Source organism: Diplotaxodon limnothrissa, linkage group LG2 (assembly GCF_057381915.1).
Source record: "Diplotaxodon limnothrissa isolate DT_005_m linkage group LG2, D_limnothrissa_male_GT1.1, whole genome shotgun sequence".
Classification (NCBI taxonomy): Eukaryota; Metazoa; Chordata; class Actinopteri; order Cichliformes; family Cichlidae; genus Diplotaxodon; species Diplotaxodon limnothrissa.
The window spans coordinates 30490460-30505019 of NC_140597.1; the positions used below are offsets into that span (position 1 = coordinate 30490460).

At 40.9% G+C, this 14560-nt stretch overlaps 1 protein-coding gene across 1 annotated transcript in view; it reads right to left on the bottom strand.

Moving 5' to 3' along the window:
* LOC146638695 (A disintegrin and metalloproteinase with thrombospondin motifs 2-like) overlaps positions 1–14560 on the bottom strand; it is a 147056-nt gene that overhangs the window by 72015 nt on the left and 60481 nt on the right. Inside the window, exon 3 of the mRNA XM_085362212.1 lies at positions 11061–11235. Coding sequence (XP_085218338.1) covers positions 11061–11235 — 175 coding nt within the window. The remainder of the gene's footprint in view (positions 1–11060; positions 11236–14560) is intronic.

Below are 14560 nucleotides of genomic sequence, written 5' to 3' on the forward strand. Positions count from 1 at the left end.
GAACCTGTTGTAAAATAACTGTGAAAAAGCCAGTCTTCATTGCAGAATACGTAATGCTGGTGTTTGAACACACGAACCACTAATGAAGGTAGCGCATTATTTATATTTTTGCAGTATTATGAAAAAAGTGTTTATAGCAACATTTTGCCAATGTAAACAGAACATTTTATACTGCTGCATCTTCTCATTAACAGACTAATTAACAAAGATATGTGTTCGCTTGTCTGTGTCTAATCTGCAGTTTTTGTCACTTCCTGTTTCCCACGCTGTCAAACCGAGTGCTCTTCTCATTATTCTGATAATCATCTTGCCAGACTAATGTAAGTCAATCAGTATCTTTAAAATGCAGCTCAGTTCTGTCATTCACGCACCTTATCCCAGACGCTCAGAAAGCCTCATCCAAGTTATCATCGTCCATTTGCTCCAATATCAGCGTCAAAACTCTGGAGGTCAGTGATCTCTCGTTATTGAAATAAAGTAGTCACAGGAAATGCAGTGTCCTAGTAAGTGAGCAGTCAGAAACTCTTTCTCAAAAAGTTATTTCTTAAAGACAACAATGTTAATAAGAGGAAAAACTGTAAAACTCAATCTTAAATTCATAATTTAAAACAGAAATTATGTTTTATCCAAATAGCAGATTAGTTCATTATCAATTTTTAACTTTTTAATTTCACATTTCTACTTAATTGTGACCAGTTGCATTATAGATAAATAACAATGCATTACTTGGCCTTTCATCCACCCTCATAGTGACTAAATTGTGATGCTGCAGTCCTATTACAAAAAGGGTTTGCAGAGCCTGAGTTGCAGAGTTTGTCTCCTACAGTACCACTACTGTATTACTGTAATTGCTCCACACAAGCACATATGATTAAAAGTCAGGGATCAGCGGTATATCAACCACAAAATGACCCATCTGGATTTGACGGTCACTCCGGGTCAGTGGGTGCAGTAAACGGAATAACAAAACGGGTATTTTCATCTCCTTCTAAGCTCTAATCGGGCCTTGTTTTCTCCTCCTTCTCTTCATCCTCTCATCTCTACGCACTCGCCGCTTTTGTTCGAGCTAAATCTGAACACATCAGACTAATGCTACAAGACGTATCAGCCGGCTCGGTGGAAGAAAAGACACAGGAAGAAAGGGATGATTGATGATTCCCCTTCCCCTCCCTCATCTTTCTTCATGACATTGAAAAAAAAAAAAAAGGCACTGATTACAAAAAAAAAAAAAAAAGGAGACTTAAATACTATGTTAACCATCAGCGAGTTTTCCCAGAGTCATAACTGCATGCGTCTATCTTCGATACTTGCATTATAGCCTTTGTGGAATGAACAGGCACAGAGCTGCGCTTTATTCAATTAAAGTCCCTAGGGGGCGCAGCGGCAAATGAACTGCAGCCTAACAAACTCCCACCACTACACATCACCCTGCTAATCAGGCAAAGGCAACAAAGCACACACTCTCTGACATTTTCAATCTCGCTGCATTGATATCTGAGCTTTACTGCTATCGTGCAAACAGAAACACACAAACTCAAAAAAATAAAATGCTTAATTTACACAAGCCACAAACAGAAACAAAATATGTGGTTTGACTTTATTACCAGTAAATTAAGAAACTTAGTTGAAGGCAACTATATCAATAACACTAACCTTTCAGCGTTATCATATATCACCATGTGAGTTGGCTGTAATATCAGGTGAAGTACGCGCGCACACACACACACACACACACACACACACACACACACACACACACACACACACACAGAGAATAAAGTCTAAAGAACTGTGTATTTTAAATATCACATGCTGCATATCTTAAAAAAAAAAAAAACTAAACAAAAGAACAAACCCCTTCTCTACACACTCACTAATAATTTTGCTTTTGAGGAACATGTTTACTCGTGCTTGTAAGCGCTACACACAGGATGGGGAATCTGCTGTAATAGCGCTGAATGCATCTCTGTCTCCACAGGGATGAAAGCCTCATTCACATGAGAGGCTCCATTAACCTCCGAATCAGCTGCTTCGGTATTACATCCTCTTCACACAAACATTCCTGCATTAACCTACACGGTTTTTCAATGAATGGTTTCTCATCCTGTGCGCCATTATATTGCAATTTGAAGTCCCCGTACACCCACACAGGCACTTTAAGTTATTTTGGCTGATTATAGTTAATCTCACACTTATGCTGGGTTGAACTGCAATGGAAGTCAGTAATAAACTTGGAGTAGTTATCCAGGTTATTTGGTTCCAAGCTGCCTTGCCATAACAGATTCAAGTGAATAGAAATTATCCTGGGAGGAACCATAATCAGGAAAAATAACTTTTTATTTATTTTATTTATTTATTTGTACCGGAGCCATGTAGAAGGTTTAACCCTTGGAAACAATGTCAAAATTCTGCCAAGGCGCAGAATTTTTAGGAATGGCAGCGGATCTGGCGCTTCTCTGAGGTGTGCCAGATTTAACACAGCGTGTGTGTGACTGTGTGTGTATGTGCATGTTTGCAGCACTGTGACAGTAGTGGGAGGAAGGAAGTCACACACCATCTCATCTTCCTTGAGCGTCTGTCCCTTAGGTTGGCTGGTTATATAACTGATGTCAAGACAGAACGCTGGCCACCTCTAGGGAGGTATGTGGCACGAAATTGTAGTTACACAGTACCTGCTGCCTTGTGCCAGCCCTGTGATGAAGCCTGCACAGGTAGAAATAATGTATCTTATTGTATTAGCCTTGCACACTTTCAGTCCAATTTATTACTTTCGTCAATTAGATCAATATTATACCAAATTTAAATCTGAAGCAATAAACCTATCTTTGTTTTTATTTATTTTGTCTTTAAGTATATTTTATACCTGACTAAGGCTTAACAGCTGTATGATGTACTTTCAATGCTTGAATAAGTTGTAAACATGCTATATAAATACACCAGATGTGGGTATGCGTCCTCAGTAAGGCTTTGCTCTGTCCTTCACACAGTTTCCCACCACAGTGGGAGAGTTTCTGTACAGGCTGTGTTTTTAATATTCAGCGCTGTCTGACTTCCAGCCCTCCTCGTCTGCTCTGTGCTCTTGACGCAATTTCTGTATTTTTAGCATAATAGAGAGGAGATCCCTTTCTTGGACACTCGTTGGATACTTCGGAAACAGGATGGCGCACGTCTTCTAGAATCACAGCTAGAATGTCTATCTCTCTATCTAAATCTAAGCTAAACATCTAAGCTGTGATCTTTTCAATATTGCACTTCATTTACAATTTAACTGACGGTGCTGAAAAAAACAAAAACCCAAAGAGAACCCTTTTGAAGAAAATCCAGTTAAAAGGCCGCACATTTAACTGTGCCGTCGAATTTCACCATCAAGGGCAAGGCTCTGAATATTTGAACACCACACCAGAGGCAGTGCAGAGGCTCAGAAAGGTGCTAATCTTGTCAGAGCACTATGATCACCATGATTATAGTGACACTCTCTCAATCACTAGGCCTGTAATAACGCTCTACCCCTTCATCCCTGTAAGGCTTCCCTTCTCTTCCACCTCACTCACTCTCTCTTTGTCTTGCAGGCAGACAGGCACCCACGCACAGACACATGCGCACACATGCACACAAACACACAAACACACAGACAGACTGTGTGTGCATGGGTCAGTGCGGCACCGGTGGCTGCAGACTGGAACAGAGGTCGGCCGCACCCTGCTATTATCCCCAGAGACCTGTTCAGTTTAAAGGCAGTGCTGTGGCGCACTGAGTGACAGCTCAATGGAAGGCCCGCTGGGAGCTTACAAGCAGGTGAGGAGTCAGACAAACCAGAGGGAGAACACACACAGAGGGACATAGTGCAGGCACACCGGCAAATACACACCTACACACCGGCAGACACATAAACATCAATGCTCCTAGTTGGCTGCGAGTTAAACAGGCAAGGGATAAAACTGTCAAATGCAGTGGGAAGCACACATACATGCAGGGACACATGACTACACAAACACACACATGCTGAGTATGGTAATAAGGCAGTCATGTTCTTCAGGGATGGAGCCAGTGGCCACAGAGAGAGAGAGAGAGAGAGAGAGGAAGCAGCTGGCTGTTAAAATACTTCCCCTCCTAGCACTGTAATTTCCTCCCAGAGGCACACCTGGCCAACACTCATTCACACATACGTACTGTATGCGCGTGTGTGCTTTGTGTATGTTTGCGCACAGTGCATGCATGCATGTGTGTTTTCGCATCTGCGTATGTGTTTCTTCTTTAGTTCTGCTTGACTGCGCGCGCCTGTGTGTGTGAGTGTGTGTTTATGCTGTCACTAATGTTCACGGCTGATTCAAAGTGGATCCTTGCTGCCCAATATAACACCCATATTATTATACAGCATTACAAGTTATTACAAACACGAGGCTCATGTTACAGAGGCAGCTATTGGCACAAAATCTGAGACTAGTATCTTTTTTGGAAAAAAAAAAAAGAAAAGCCTGCAAAACTATTGTTAGAAAATTTGGGTATAAATAAAAAACTCTTAATTCAATGGTTTTCCATTTACAGCTCTCTATATTTATTTTGGACAGCTAGCTTTAGTTTTGCCCCTATTTAAAAACAGTGAGGTTTTTAAATTAATAATTTTTGCTGCCAACTTTGGGGTTTCCCTGCTTTAGATGCCCAGCCTTGGAAAATGACTTTGTTTACACAGGTTACATATGGTAAAGGTTCTCCTCTAGAACCGCTTCTTCCAGAGCTAAAAACACCAGCCTTAAGACAAAGGTCAGACAGCTCAGTTTCATTCAGCTAAAGCTCAGAGAGCCATTTTATTCAAGGGTGAATGGAAAGACAGTGCTGGAATGGGATTATGTTGCTTCAGGGAACTGGGCCAGATAATGCAAATTGACAGAAGTATTAATCTGCCAGTTAAAAGTGAGATGGGCGATGTTTCGAGGGACCCGATTGTGCAAGTGCAATGTACTGTGTCTGTTAAGCTTTGATTGTAGGAAATTTGTTGTCTGTTAACATGCTGTCATTAGGCAATCAGAACAGTTGGAAATTAATCGCTATAAACAGATAGATGCATATGAATATGTAGAATCTGTAGGCAAGGGACACATGTTTGGTACTAGATGTTCTGGTTTATTTTGGTAGTTTGAGCAATTCTGGTTGTGAGCTGGTAGAGAGAGACTAAGGAAGAAAACGGTGGCTGTGGCTCAGGTGGTTGAGTGGGTCAACTATCAGTCGGTAGATCCATCCCTGATTCCTCCGTGTGCTAAAGTATCCTTGGCCAGTTGCCCCAGTTGTGACAGTGCAGGTACTTCAACTTCCTCCATCAGGTCAAAGACAACAATTAAGTTAAGCTGACTTAGGTTGATCCTAAACTGGCTGAAGGTAAGAATGTAAGCGTGAATGGTCTGACATCATTAACCATTTCTGTGTCCAAAGGTTCCTTTGGTTCCCCAAAATGAAACAAACACTGAAGCTCGAGAGTTAAGAATTCTCCATATTCTTACAGCTCCAATAAAATGATCAGTGTGGCTGTTCTCCCAGATGTTGCAATAAAATCTAGCATCCAGGCACCCATAAAAGAGGCTTTACAAGGGTTTAGCAGAGTTAGAAATTAGCAGGAACTTAACTCATTAGTTTCCATCTAAAGGTGCTGACTTGTTCTAAAATAAATAAATACATAAAATGTACAGCTCTCCTATCACTTTGAACGCAAATAAAGACACAAAACTTAACAACAGGAATGCTTGGAGAGTTTTGAACTTGGGCTAGCTAACGTATAATAATGTGCTATCTGCTATGCTAGCTACAATGTTGCTACCTGCTATGCTAGCTACAATTCTATGCTTAGGCTAATATAAACACAATATAAGAACGATGTAAAACTAGGGTTACATTTTTCCTCAATAAAAGTTTAGGGTCATCAATGAACAGAGATAAAAAACCATCATACAGCAGGAAGAACTGAAATGGAGCAAATCTCACCAGATAACACCGGAGATCATCCCACAACATGAGATTAGTCATAAATTTCTCCATGGTTTGGATTACGCACTGTGAGAAAGTTGTGGTCTTAGCAAATTATCAACAGTGTTAAGTGTTCAAATATTTGGTGTTTCAGACACCGTCAGCCCTGTGGTTACACAATGAGTTTTTAAGGATTTAGCTTAAACACATGCTTCACAGGAACGGCTTCTGTTTTTAGGGGCTTGTTTTTATTAAATAAAATAAGACATAAATCATGACAACATGTTAAAAAGACAAAAGCCTTAATGAACTGAGTAATAGCTTGGAGCCAGAGGGTTGGTATGGACTTATACAAGCAGATGGGGAAAAGTTTAAAAATGGGACTTTGGTTGTGTGGAAGTCGTTTTTTTTTCTCTTCATGCATTTAAAGCTTGTGGTCTGAAACAAAGGGGTTAAAAATGACTCAAGCAAGAGAGAATGTGACCTTCCCAGCATTTCACGTAGCTATTTGGGATTTCCATCAAGAGGCACGCCATAATGCAAAGTGTCTGCTGGGGCCCCGGTTACACGCTGAAGATGAGTTCAGGCCATTTATGAGTTGCGTGTGCTCACATCTCTAAGTGCTTAGTCATGAGTCGCCTCTTAAAACCCTTGCACCATATGACTATCCATGTGTCACACCGGCAGACGGAGAGGTGGGGGCAACAGTGGTGGAGGGGATGCAGTTTAAGGAAATAAAAAAGGAGTAAAGTGAGAGAGTTAGGCAAAGAAAGATATACAGAGAGAGAGCGGGACTCGAGGGAGCCTCCTTCATTTTCTGGATGTGGGAGGCAGACATTAAGCTACAGTGACTAGCACTACTGGCCTCTGTCTGACCCTCTCCAACTTCCTCTTAGCTCAGGCCAAGACTGACACGTCATCGTATCGGCGCTGTGCAACGTGGCGCACACGAACAACACAACAGCACCAATCTAACAACAGCTCACATCAGCCCTGAACGTTAAAGCGGATTAGGGTACAGCACAAAACATGCGAGAACACAGAGAATATCACCGCCTGCGGGGTAAAACAAATGTAGGCTTTGTATGCATGTATAAAGCCCCGTGTAGCTGCCACAGCCCTTCGCCCGGTGTCAGCCCACCAGCTAATTGCAGGCATTTCCCCCCAAGGTTGCAGGGAGCCTTTCTGCCTTGAGAACAAAATATCAACCTTGGGAACGAAATGTCAGGGAAAACACAAGAGCTGCAATGAATTACATTTATATTATGTATATAAGTACAAAATAAAACCAAATGATACCACGCAAACAGAATGTTAGAGCAATGCATCATCTAAAGCAATAGATCCGATGTAATTAAGTAATAATGCAGGATACAGTAGCATTAATAAAGAATATTTATGTGAGATTCAGGCACATGTAAAAGAGTTTGTGAAGAGCGTTATGGGGAAAAAGCCCTCCAGTAGTCCATCTGTTTGGGCATGTCTCAGCGCCCTGGACAAACACTGCAGTAGCACTAAAACACATGCTTGCATGCATGCAGCTGGAGGAACACATGCACAGACAGTCCTGCCTCCAAAGACTAAACATTCAACTACAGCCTTATAGGCTGGCCTCTGGAATTTGTCTGGGGCATAAAGTAAGCAAAGCAAAGTCAAACTCTGTATAAGAGAGCAGACGATTAAGGAAAATTAGCTGAACAGAAGGGCACTGACCAAAAACCAGATAAAATGAGATAAAATGAAATTACTGGGGAGGAAGAAATGCCTTATTAAAAGATGGGGCTCTGCCCGCCCAGCAGTAAAAAAAAAAAGAAGACAAATACGGCAATCCTTTGCTTTTTTATTGCCCCAGCAATTAATTGACAAATGTGTCACATTAATAATAAAGCTCGCTCTCTCCACTTTGGACATTGATTTACACCTTCCTCAGCTTATGGTGTAAGAAAGTGATCAATCTCACTCCTTCTTCATCTCCCTCTCTCTTTCTTGAGCTCCACTATTACCTTGCTAAATATAACTTCCTTCCCTCTGTCTTTAGCCAGGAAATGAGTCCAGCATTCAATATCTGGCTGTGAATTACACAAGCCTGGCATAGGAGATCTTCAGAAATGATTGATCTATTATTAATTAATTTGCTAATGTCCTCGATTGATCTACAGGTGGGGAGTGATTGTCTGGGAAAGAGAATATGAGGGGGATACAAGAGGAAAGTAAAAAGAAGAAGAAGAAGAAAGAATTGATTTCTTTTTAACCTGAGGAAGGTGGAGAGAAGAAGAATCTGTGTGTAAGATCTATACTGCATTTCTTGTATAGCGCTGAGCGATATGATGCAACAACTGGAAGGTAAACCTTGTGTTTACATAATGTTGTGGTCTAGAATAGCTAGGACAAAAATGATAAAAAGGAAAAAAGAGAGAGAAACAAAGAGAGCGATCCACATCAAATGCTACTGGGAGCAGCACATGCCTGCTCGTCTGTCTGTCTGTCAGTCTGTCTGTCCGCTTAGCCTTGAAAATCCCAGCACTCAAAGCCAGACGACCACAGAACTCATGCCCACGCCACACACGCACACAGACACAAACGCGCACACACACACACACAAACGGGCTCGCACAGTAGCCTGTTCTATCCTACGCTATTGATCTGCACCCCACTCTTCATTAGAAAGAAAGATTCAAAGGCAAGAAGGAGCAGTGAGACGTGTTGTGTGTGCCTATGTGTAAGGCTAAGTGTAAACGTATGATCAAGGGAGTTGTGTAAGCTGTGTGTGGTTGTATATGTATGTGATTCCATAAAGTTTTTCTTTCTTTCTTTCGTTTTTGTAAACCCATATGCATGTGTGCATGTATGTATGTGGATGTACTGCCAGGTATCAGTAACAGTGGGAGCAGATCTGTGTTACTCTAATGCAGTCTGTCCTCACTGGGTGTTCCTATGGAAACTCTCTCTCTCTCTCTCTCTGTATATTATTAGACATTCTTGAGTCAACTGCTCAGAATAGGAAGACACAGATCTCATCTATTGCAATGCACTCAGTATAAAGTCCTTCAGCTCACACCTGAACTGCGCGGCAGCTTAATTTCCTTGAAATTATTTTCACTTTTGCGATCGTGGGAGATACTGACTCTTGAACTGGTCAGTTTATTAACTTGTAGACATCAGATCAATGAGAGCAACTGGAGGGTCACGTCTACTGACTCGGGCCTGAGGCGTGCAGAGCAATAGCGGCGCTCTATTTTCTGGTAATTTTTCGATTTTTGTTTGATTAATTCTTTTAGTAATAGCACAAAACAAGAAGGCCTTGTGAAAAAAATACTCACATACCTCCAAACAAAACAAAAACAAACAAATTTAATACTAGTAGGTTTTTGTAACATGTAACAGACTAATTAGTCCAGTTCTTTTTTGCAGACTTTTTGCAGTTCCTTTGATTTAGATCTGCTAAATAACAAACAGTATTTCTCACACGACGTTAAAGAAAGAAGCTTTCCCAGCAGATTCTGACAATAATGCGTGCTTTACATTTGCTTTAGTCAGTATATGAATGACTAACTATAAACAGGTGTGTTTATTGAACCTTTTTACAATTAAAATAAAGAAATAAATAATCTGAATCAATTTGTATATTTGTTTCTATTTGTTTAGTTTATGTTAGCATATAAGGAGGTTAGGATTATGGCTTGATGATGTAGACCTTTCAAAAACTCATGTATCTAAAACCTTCAGCTCTTTTGAATAGTATTGTATCTGTGGTTGAGAGCAAACTCAGTGAGATTGGAAAAATTTCAAGCTAGATTCAAGGTCAACAACAACAGAGCACGACACGGCAGTGGAAAGAGTGAAGTTTCCACAACGATCTATGTAAATATGAGTTAACACAAGCTAGTTTACTCCAACTGCAGGTACCAAGCTGGGATCAGTGGGAAGGTTGCATCAGTAAAGGTTTTTTAAACCCAACCCCCACATGAACCATCATCTTTTTTGCATTATTTTATTGCTAAATAAGGTTGACCACTCATCAACCTTTAAAAAGAAACCTTTTTGCATCTAAATGTGTTTGAAAATTTAATATGGTTGAAGGTCATTGTCAAACAACATATTAATAGCATTCTTCTGAGTGGTCAAATGACCATGAACAAAGAGCAACACACTGCCAAGGTACACAGACTAGTATTACCAGAATAAACATGTTTATAGCATTTATGTACAGCTATGCGTAAATTATGTTTCTCATGTAATCACAGGGTTATTGTGTTGCACATTGAGCCTCCGGACAGCCAAAGCACCGCAGCTGTGCAATGTTCAACTCCACCGATTGATGGAGTTCAAACAATTTAAGACTAACTTCTTCTTTTAGTTGCTGCATTGTCTGGCAATAAATTTACATTTATATCATAATATTCAGAATATTGAGTATTTGACTATATACTCATCTTCCCTTCCTCTAATTCGTGAGCTGACACAACATGGGAAACTTTTATATTTTGCTCGCCAAAATGACATCCATACCTGTTGTTTCAGTTTATTGATTTCATCTGTAGAGTGGAAAATGGAGGCAATCGCGACGAGAAACAAAAGACTTAAGACGCAGCTGTCAATTATTAAGGGAGCCAAGGCAGTGCATAATTCTGTACAGGAACACAGAGGGTGGTACCTCACCAGTCACACATGTGTGTCTCCATATGTTACTCCTTCCTCACTGGAAAATTAGTGCAGTGACAAGATGTGTTTGAGGGTGTGTAGGTGTAATCTTTTTGACAGTGAGGCACGCTCGCACTGTGACTCACTGTCTTTGCACACAATAGTTTGATATGATTATATAACAAGGTGAGCGTTAGGGAAGAGTTTATTTAATGGGAGAACAGCTTGGGTTGTGCTTCAGCATATATTGTTGAGAACATAACCATGGCACAACTAACACTTGCACGACTTATCCAGGTTTAAAATTTAGTGTGAATGACCTGCACTTAAGTTGGAAGTCAGTGTTACTGAATAACTTCCACGTGTGGCTAGCTCCGATATAAAAAGAGAGGAGAGTGTAGAGCTGAATCGTGCCTAAAGAGCTTCAAAAGTAGAGGACAGTGCGATGAGAACTACAGACTAACCTCTGGAGTGGTAGTCGTTCGCTGCGCTGCTGATGGGCACTTTCTTAACGGCTGAAGAGCGATAGACGATGTGTGTCCTTCCTCCTCCCCCCTCCTCCTCCTCTTCTATCACTCCATCGCCCCTCTCGACTGGCTCGATAAAAAACTCCTCTCTCTCTGTCTTGATCATACCGGCCTGAAAAAGAAACATGACTCATTATATCATAGTAATACTTATCAGTCGCTAACATGACACCCGGCTTCTCCTCATCCAATATGTGCCTCCATCCCTCACCTCCCTGATAATTTAAAGAAAGAATCGAAGGAGAAGAGAAGGGGAGAGCGGTGATCCCTCCTGGGGCCCCCGCAGAGGTCCAGAGTGACACCTGGCATCTCAAATGGCCAACACAAGAGCAGGAGATGAGACTGTCCCACTCCCATCCTCCGCTAACACATCCTGTCAGGTAATTCCCCACATCCCTTGTGCACACACTCACACAACACACATCAGCCATGCTCACTGGGAATGTGCATGTGAACAGGGGTGAGGAAGAAGAGGTGGTGGCAAGTAAAGAAGAATACCCACAAAACACACACACAAAAGGGGGTTGCGTACACATACATGGGGAAAACAGGCACTGGGAAAATTGCCCGTCACTCTCTGTTATTCCATCTGTCTGTTTAAGACAACTGGTAATTACCAAGGCAACGCACTGCTGTAGAGGAAAGAGAACACACAGAGAGGATTGCGAGGCTTTTGAGAGGAAGAGAGCAAAAGAAAGAGGGTGATAAATGAAGGGAAAACATTGATACGATCAGCATGTGCCTGTCGGCTTTTCTCTCCGCTCTGACAGGAGAAGGAAAATATGACGAACAAGCTGAAGACAGGAAAGTGAGCTGATGATAGAAAAAAAACATGCGTTACAGATGAATGAGGAATAAATAGCTGCGTGTGTACTGTACTGCATAGAGATTAGCTGAAGCAGGTGGAGTCAGAAGCCTTACAATGATACCAACACCTCAAATAAAAACAGGCAGTCTATTAAGCTCTGATAATGTCTGGGGGCATGGTCAACATGATCTCTTAAAAAGCAGACCCCAAATGCATGTCCCCCTGCAACACAGTGCCAAATTTAAATGCAAAGTATGCCAACAACTGTTACACAATAAAGGCTTATTGAGAAAAGAAGGCTTTTAATCCAATACAAGGGTTTTTAATATGAACAGTTTATATGAAGTGTATTGTAGCGAGTTCCAAGGTTTTTAGTGAAACTCCTGGACAAGCATGCTATCTCATAATAACCTATGTGTTTGTTCCATTGTAAAACTCAAGACTCAAGACACATTACAGTCCAACTGATATAGGATTTGATGATTTTATAATCTGATATATACCTGAGTGCCTAATATGGTAAATATGAAAGGTTACAAAGGTCGATCAAGATGTCATTAGATCAATGGAATGAGTACATGACTTAAATAATTAGGCTGGCTCTTCAATGAATGTGCCATGCTACCTTTAAAAAATGGTGCTAGTTTGGTTTTATATCCAATATAAGATACTGGACCTTTAGAGCAGCGGTCCCCAACCCCCGGGCCTCGGACCGGTATCGGTCCGTGAGTCGTTTGGTACCGGGCCGCGAGAGTTGAGGCTCAGGTGTGAAATGTATGGTTTTCAGGGTTTTTATCGGTTTTCAGTGTTATTTTGTTATCGTTTTTATCGTTAACTCGGTTTTCTTGGGTCTTTTCACGTGTGTTATGAATAAATCTTCTTTTTTTCGATACTGGTACTAGTTTTATTTTGTTGTATTTATCCGCGACACCTTAAAGGCCGGTCCGTGAAAATAATGTCGGGCATAAACCGGTCCGTGGCGCAAAAAAGGTTGGGGACCGCTGATGTAGAGGGACCTCGAAATCCCTCAGTCATAACCAAAAATTAAAATAAGCTTTGTCTGTTTATTTGCTTGGTGTGTTTATTTATGTATTTGGAGAAATTCAAAGCATTTCTGTTTTTGCTTGAGTTTTTCTAGGACATTAGATCATTTTCTTGTGATTTAGTGGACAAATACACACGAATGATGAATTTAGTTGATGCGATGTACAGTGTGTTTTTTGCCACTGCGCTGTATGAATACAACTGATTAGACTTCATGCTGTGTGAGAAAAAAGTTAAATAACACATGCACTACATTTGTCATTATTTCTTTTTCTTATTCAGTGCAGTCTTTAAAAAATCCATTTTATTGGCTACATCTGTATCAGTAATGTCTCTATAGTAGAGTACAGGGAGTCTAAATGCATCAAATCTAAAGAAATATGCTTGGTGGAAAAAAGTATGCGTAGTACTTATTGACTTTTCTATCAGAAATGGAGAATATGAATTTGTATGCTCCTAGTATTCCTCAGAGAGGCTGATTTGAAAGGATATTAGCAAAAGTTGCCCCTTAGAAATTAAAAGGTGCTCTTATTCTTGCTCTCTTCGTTCCTTCCTCTGTCTGCCTCTCTCCTTCACCCTGCCAGTCTGATGCTTTAGTCCCAGAAGGATGTTGACAAGTCACTGACCTGCCTCCCCTTTTCTCTTTTTCTCTTTCTCTTTTCTCGGCTCTCTCTTCCCATCCCTCTATTTTTTCGAGCTATGGTGCAGCATTCTGATTGGATCTGATGGATCTGCGATGGTGCATGCCTTCCCACTCTAGAATACCAAGCAGATGTGAGAGGAGAGCCGTGTCAAAGAAAAAAAGATGACATGTAGGACTGGGAGACATGCTTAGATCAACCAGAGCCCGCATAGTGGGGGTGGAGGGTCAGAGAGAGGAAAATGAGTGTGATCATATAAGAACTGGAGAAAAGCTTTGAGAAAGTGATGTAAATAGACACTATAATAGAATGAACAGTGAAAAGCACCGTCTTTATCTCCTCTAAATCATGGACACCCAAGTCCAAGCCAAGGGGATTAAAGGGAGGCTTGTCCAAATGCTTTGTCCGGATGAAGCAAAAGTTCAGATACAGAGTCATCAAAGCAGAGTCATTCAAAGACAACTGAAAACCATGTTTGTATGTAGGCAACCTGGACTCTGCTAGCTTTGCTACTCAATTAAGTCTCTCTTATTTGAAATTTCCTTTATTGGTCTTCATGAAAAAATGAGGTGTGTTACTGTTTGTCTCCCTGTTGTGAGAAAAGCTTCAACTATAACACTTGCTATTAGAAACGGAAGCAGCGATTTTCATTTACACAGGGATCATTTTGTTTAACTCCCATGAAAGAAAACAGGAAGAGCATCAGCACATAATTCAGTTTTGTCAATTTCCATAAAACTCACAAATGCTCACAAGTGTAATTTTTAAAACTTTGTAGTCGTAACCTCTGAAGTCTAATGACTTCAAACCACGCTGCTTTGGCAGTCGTTGCTTTCACGTAAAATCTTTCCCGCTTGAATCACACCGATACGCTTAATGGTGAAAGCTGCAAAGAAACGTATCCTTGACTGACACTGCACTACTTTGACTAAGGAGAGTGATTT